We start from the raw sequence: 7517 nt of genomic DNA on the forward strand, positions 1-7517 counted from the left end.
AGCATTTTCATAATGCAAATAATTTCAATTTGCCTACTTTTTAAGAACACTGAATTTGCTTTTTTTAAATCTACACTCCTGCGAACTAAAGGTCAGCATTTTGAGTGTTTGTATTTCCCCTCTGTGGCCCCTTTGATGACTTTGATGTAAATCAGTATTCAAATATTGAGTAGAAAAAGGCACTGAGATTTCCATAAGAGCCCAAGGACCCTGATCTGTTAAAGTTTGAAAAACTAGAAAAATGGCTGGTTGCTTTGTCACATTTGTGCACTCAGATGGTGAGCCTTTCTTATTCCATAGTGATTTATATAAACTGCATGCTTATATATGTGTCTACAATTTTTGAGAGGTTGTGCTTTGTGTTCTTTCATAGGACTTTTGTGTGTTTCTTTTTACAGTACACTGAAACAGTGGTTATTAGAATATATATTTCCCTATATCATTCGGCCTGGCAAAACAATATGCCAAGACAATAAAACTGATGTGCCAAAAACTTTGGAAAGGGTTATACTGATACATACAAGTACTATTAGGTGAATAAGTCATATGAAACAGTCATATTAATACATGGGGATAGTTCACCCAAAATGCAAATTCATCCATTATTCACTCACCATATCATTCCAAACTTTTATGGATTTATTTTTTTTTTTCTGTGGAAGACAAAATAATTCACAAAAGGACTGATGCTTTGGACCCAACTATCTGTATGGACAAAACTGTTGGAAATCTTACTTTGTGTTCCACAGAAGAAGGCGTGTCATATACAATAATGGGTAAATAATTACATTTATTTTTAGGTGAACTATTCCTATAAGCTCATAAAACCTTTAAATATGTCTGTTATATAAAATACAATGGAAACAAGTCCATGACTCTAGTACATTTCCCACATAATTATTGATACATCCCACCAACCTTAATGACACATGAAGATCACCTGTTGCATGTATTGAGCATATCCCCTGCCTAGCTTTAAAAGAGGCTGTTTTTATATAATATGGATTTTCCACAAATAAAGGTCAGACTCCTTCAGATTAAGATAAGAAATAATTGGCAAATCACATAATATGGTAGATGAAAGACAATTTCATTGTTATGTGACGAAAACTGAGTTGTCTCATTCGTTGTTGTTTCTGTTGCTTTCAAGATCTTTGCATTGGATGTTGCCTCCATTAAAGTCAGTGCCCGGCATCTGAACTCCATGCTTGTTTACACACCAGCAGATGCCTCGCTTGCGCCCCCTGGAGGGTTTACACTGCAACATAAAACCAAAAATGGACAACAAAGTAAGCAATGTAACTTGACCCTGCCCTCAGCCAAGAGCCATGTGTTTATAGGAAAGAAAACTTTCCAACAACTAAGCTTGCCAGCAGCTGACTTCTATAAACATGCTGAAGTGCAGAACTAACCTGTTTGCGCTTGAAGAAGCCTTTCTTATCACAGTTAGGCAGGTACAGTGAAAGAGCCATTATTCTGGAATTGTCCTTCATCCTCTGGACGATTCCATCCAGTTTTCTTCGACATGGACCCTACAGTTAGCACAAACATCATTAACAGAACACTCTGGAAAAGGTGTTAGGTATTAATATAAACATTATAGCATATAAAACATATAAACAGAATCAGCATGAAATCAGAAGTATTTTTCACAATTATCAGATGGACGTTGATAAACAAACTTACAATGTCAGACTGATGTTTGTCCTTTCTGAATAGTGGGTATTCAAAATTGCCCCTCATCCTGAGTTTAGCCTCCTGTCTCTTCTGATCATTTCGCATGGCTTGAGCCTTCTTGCTGTTAACGTGGTCTCTTTGGAATAATGGTACTTTGGCCTGGGGAAGCAGATCCTCTGTTACCTCTGCAACGTGTGTGTCTTCGTTTGACTCATGATCTGAAACACAATAACGGACAATAGTCAGATGCAATGGCATAACTGAGATGGATGTAATAAATACACCATGGTTGCTTGCACTGTCAAGACATCTTTATGTCAAACAAAAAAGGCCACATTGTACTGGTATGCTTCAAGTTGACTACAGTCACTTTGTAATCATATATCCACAACAAATACTTTTATCTTTCAGTGCTGGTCTTACAGTATATTTATTTGTATCCATTTATTGGTATGTTGCTTGTAAAGATGGCTTAGCAAATGTTTATCATCTGAGAGCGAGCCACTACTTTTGAGAAGAGACAACGGATTTATTCTTCTTTTTTTTTCTTTTTTTTTAAGCTGTTGGCATTCTCTCATGTCATCTCATAATGACAACTTTTTTAGTAAATAACTGAATAACTCAAGTCTAATCTAGAATGAATAATCTAGAATCTAATCAAGCATGACAATAAGCCATCAACAGTTTGAACTCAACTACTGTCTCTATGCCATATGCCATCTTCAATTTGCCTAGTTTATACCCTCGTCCTCTCTCTAACACGTCACTGCATTGCCCAGCTGTACAGTGAGTAATCAGATTCAACAGCTTGACCCATTCCGTGCCCCTTCTGTGTCTTCAGTGGAAAATCTAAGCAGCCAGGGGTCAGAACAGATGAGTAAATCTCTCAAGCCATTTGTGATGACATCACTGACAAATCAGAGAAAAAAAACTCAGCAAATGTTGGAAATCATTGAATTTATGAGTGATGTTACAAGTGCACTTCCAAGTATCCTAATCAGAGGTGTGTGTGTGTGTGTATTGTTCTGGGAATGCATGCTAATCTGAGATCTGTGCAGCCCTGAGAGAGGAGGTGTGCTCATTCTTTCTCTATGCTTTGTGTTCTAAATGTCTTCCATTACATACTGTTAACGTGCCTTTTATCACTAAAATCTCATTGTTACAGGAACCAAAGAAGTGCATTTACACAAAATTTTTAATATGGAGCACCACACATGACATGCATGGGAAATAATTATTGTGGGCATGTATTTCGAAACCATTCACACAAATGATTACTATAGAATGTTTTTTTTTTTCTTACGTCAATTTAGTTAAATTGCAACAACATCTTAATTATTTTTTAGAGTATCTAAACTGTTTCATCAATTTTTGTCCTCAAAACTTGCATTGTCCACACAGCTGACACATGAAACAAATAATAAAATGACCCATTTGCAGTTAATATGTATGATAAGATGCATATATGTTATAGGCAGAGACAATTGGCTAGAAAATATGTATATATTTTTATTTTGAATTGGGGAAGAACTCAATATTCACAACAGAACTAAACTCAATCATGAAGATGTATCGCATCACTACACACATAAATAAGTTGCAGGAACACTTTCTTAATTTATATCCACAATATATATATTATGCCAGACTTATTATTAGACTTATTATAATCAGTTAAAATTTGTGATAACTTGCAAAATGAAGGTTCAGCGTTAAATAGCTGCAGCAGCTGTTTTCAGTAAAAGTGATGAGATCGCATAATCACAGTTTTAAGAGTGCTGACAGTCGAGTTAATCGCTGATTTTTATGGATCTGAAAAGAAGGGTAGGGGAGGCTAAAGCCTGTGAAAGAGTGTGATGAAGAGACCTAGATCTGCACACCTAGATCTGCTGGTGTGTGGGTGGGTGGGGAATTGCTGAGAAGGAGTTTGATTTGAATACCAATTCTGTTTTCAATAAATATAAAAACTCATCCAAATGATATCAAATAAATCCTATGATTGTTCTGTTATGGATGTTCTGACCTAGATAATTCAGCATAGATAGATAGATAGATAGATAGATAGATAGATAGATAGATAGATAGATAGATAGATAGATAGATAGATAGATAGATAGATAGATAGATAGATAGATAGAATAGTTCAATAAAATATTTTCATTTATTAATTACTGCATGTCAATAAAACGTACCTCTAGGCAGTGGTTTGTATACACCTTGTTTCTCATTCATGCAAATTCCTTTGCCATAAAGCAGCGCGTGCAGCGGCTTTTCCTCCCCGTTTCGAGGTAAGCAGCGCAGTCCCTGTCCACAAGTGCCCGTGTAGACTCCACACGCTTGCCCCTCGGTCAGTGCGCAGGTCAAGCAGCATCCGCAGCCGGGCTCCTTCACCACCTGACACCCCATCCGCACCGGAGGACACATGGACATCGCCTTCTGATCGCACGGCTCACAGGGAACGTAAGAGGCCGAAAAGCCGGGTAGTCCCCATACAAATGCCATCAGAGTATACAAACTTATCAGCATTGTACAGTAGAGAACCTATCCACCAGCCTTGAATTAGTAGAACCGACGCTTTCTTTCGTTTGAGATGTCGGAGAACGATGGTGTAGCGTCCGGTTGAAGGGAAAAAAGTGTGCCGGTGTTTGAAAATATTAATCCTCTCACCACTTGGTAGAAGAATCCAATGTTGCATATAACACCTGAGATCTATAAAATAAGGCAATGCCCTGAGATGTAATGGTACTATCAGCGGAATTCGGGGGAAGAGCACAAACCTCAAAATACGTGTAGTCAACACCTTCACCCCTATATTAAAAAAATAAATCAATATGTGCCAGTTCTATTAGAGGTTCTGCAGCTTAATGAAGTATTCACCCTCGAGAGCTGCTGTCAGTATGAAGATCTGCTCATGTTAACCGTGCAGGAGGGAGGCGCACTGCACTTCATTTAAAGGCACTGGTGTTTCTTGGGCGGATCCCGGAGTGATGCTGTGCGAAAACGTAGCTATTCGGAGCAGGTTCAGATTAAACGAAACGCTAACAATAAAACTATATGAGATAATGGAATACTGCAACAGTAACAATCTGGCAATCACATAGAAGAGTGCTAGAAATTATGGTTACTAATCATTTAACATAAAGTTAGCTATATAAATTTAAAGGCTATATAAAAAGATTTAAGATTTCTGTTCAGGCTCACGAATTTCTTTTTTTGGGTCCGTGTACGTTCTTTAACAGTTCAGAAATAAATAACAAATATTATTTTATCGTAGCCTATAGTTTTACCTTCAAATGTAAATGAGTATTGTGAACACTAATATGCACAAATTCATAGCAAATTTCAGTTTAAATTTAAAAATTAAATTAGATTAATTATTAGATTAGCTAGTTATCAGATTAATGAAACAATATTTTATTACGTATTTGTTTTATTATGCACATGGTTAAAAAATTAAGGAAACAATATTAAAACAATATTTGTTAATATTGTTGAGTAGTTTTCAGGCTTGATTATTATTATTATTATTTTTTTTTTTTAATGGAATCTACCTGAATAAAAAATGTGAAATCTCCTAAATTAATTAATCTATAGCACAATGAATTTAATATAATTAGGGAAATGTGCTCATTTATTTTAAGTTGATTCTCAAAAATCTGTGATTTTGAGTGAGGTCTGTTTGTATTTTGTTATTTTATACATTTACAAGTCTGTATGCAGCCAAACAGCTCAAGTAGGAAAATGCTTGAGAAATACTAGAAAGTACTGCACTAGAACTAGCAAAGCTACTGCTCATTAAACAAGGCTCAATGCCTTAGAAGAGTAGTATCCATAACCATAACTCTACTCTTCTGCACAGTGGTAACGATTGCATTGTGCAATTCGAAACTTCAATGTAACAGAAACTCTTACAAATGTCAAACATAACTGAACATTAACATTAAACATTAGATGCTTCTCTTCACTCAAAAACATAAAGAAGCATTTAATTTAAAAATTTACTCTCCATATCCAGCCATATGCAAAGCATGCTGGGAACTAACAATCACCTCTAAAATAAAACTGCAAAAATTGAGCTAATTCAAAATAAATAAATAGGGAGCCTTCTTTCCTTAATTGTTTTAGTTTAATCAGTCCCCCAATTCAAGCACCAAAAACTGCTTAGTCTCCTGAAAAAAATGAGGAAAACACATCTCTTGGTTTTATTAGTAAAAAGTCTTCAACATTTTCTGTACAACACTGAATCACAATTTCTTTAATGAAATCCACACTTTTTTTTAATGAAACTTATGACTCATGATTCATTTTTTATGTCACCAAGTTAACTAACTATTAAAGGGGTCATGAGCTGAGAAATCAACTTTTACTTGAGGTTCTGATATATAAGAGGTTATCGTACCTGCAAACTGCAATTTTCAGAACTGAATACATCCTTGTTACTGAAATAAAAGTGTTTATTGACACCAGGCCTAGGAAATGCCAGATCCTGGAATGTTCCTACTTATGACGTAATAGATAGGTTAAACACCGCCTCCTAATTCTGTAGCCACTAATTCACACATACAAGGGAAATAATGTAAATGGTACTAAACCTAGATCGAGCAATAAACATGTCATTAAATATCGCAAAATATTGTGCAGTGCCTGGTTGTTGTAAGAACACAGTCACTGCATAAACTTCCTTCGGATTCAAATATTAGAAATGCATGGTTGAGCTTTATTTTTAGGAAGTTTCAGCTCATGTGAGTAAAACATTGAGCATTTGTTCACTTCATTTCACCGTGGATTCCTTTCTAAACAAGACACAGGTTGACACTGGATTTGCAGAGAAACTGAGATTAAAAAAGCAATGTTGTGCCATCTATATTGGATCTGACGGGAATGGCGCAGAATGCTTATGTGTGTAAAACCTGTTTTGTTAGAGATCACTTGATATGTCCTAATTTTGTGTATGTGTCTAACCAAAGTTACAGAAGGCTCCAACTATGAATGGTGTAGCTTGTCAAACAGGCACTATAGTTGACTACGTAAAATTGTTATCCAATTATAGCAGTGGCCGTTTACTTTCGAGTCTTCAATGCAGCACGCCAATAAAAACTAAGCATTTCTAGAGCTGGCCTCAAAACCAGTGCAAAAAATAGCCTATTGCTTATTGATTTAGATGTTACTGAACGTAAAAACCACGCAAACATCTTAAGTCAACCTCAGACAACAGTAGACTATAAAATAATAAATAAAAAAAAGCAAGTTCATGACTCTTTTAGTATAGGAGTTGAGCTTACCTGCCAACTAATCTTATCTTGTGCTCAGCCAGATAATGCAGTCATCTGAGATCATATTTGTATAGTAAACTATGTCTGGTATTAAAGTGCCCCTATTGTGCCCTTTTTCCAATTTTGCCTTTTATGCAGTGTGTGATATAGCTGTATGTGAATGTAAACAATCTGCAAAGTTGTAAAGTTGAAAGTGCACAATAATTAAAGTTATTGTCTCTTAAAATAAAGAATCGACTCTGTACAGCTGAAATGAGTTGTTAGTTATTTTAATCCCACTTTGGGATAACTTATTTGCATAATGCGTGCCTATGTTGGACACAAACAACTTGACCCCACCCACAAACTTATCATTCTACTGATGACTGCTTCCGTAATCTCTGGGAGCTCAATGCAGGATTCACAGAACGCTTGCTGTTGAAAGTCCACATCATTATCTTGTTTATTTGAATCACAACCAGTAAGTATGATAAATAATAGATGTTTATATTTTCTATAGAGCTTTCAAAATTCATAACCATTGAAAATGGCGTACATTTTCCGACACAGCTGTACACCATAGACCAT

At 35.8% G+C, this 7517-nt stretch overlaps 1 protein-coding gene across 1 annotated transcript; it reads right to left on the reverse strand.

Annotated features, from left to right (window-relative positions):
• Positions 1–1071: 1071 nt before the first annotated feature.
• On the reverse strand, positions 1072–4776 carry LOC113050733 (insulin-like growth factor-binding protein 5). The gene is made up of 4 exons (XM_026213993.1): positions 3870–4776; positions 1687–1895; positions 1413–1532; positions 1072–1258 (listed from the first exon to the last, which is right to left on the reverse strand). The coding sequence occupies exons 1-4, from the start codon at positions 4201–4203 to the stop codon at positions 1121–1123; spliced, it is 801 nt and encodes a 266-aa protein (XP_026069778.1). The 5' UTR covers positions 4204–4776; the 3' UTR covers positions 1072–1120.
• Between the last annotated feature and the right edge of the window lie 2741 nt (positions 4777–7517).

This window comes from Carassius auratus, chromosome 31 (genome assembly GCF_003368295.1).
Source record: "Carassius auratus strain Wakin chromosome 31, ASM336829v1, whole genome shotgun sequence".
Lineage (NCBI taxonomy): Eukaryota > Metazoa > Chordata > Actinopteri > Cypriniformes > Cyprinidae > Carassius > Carassius auratus.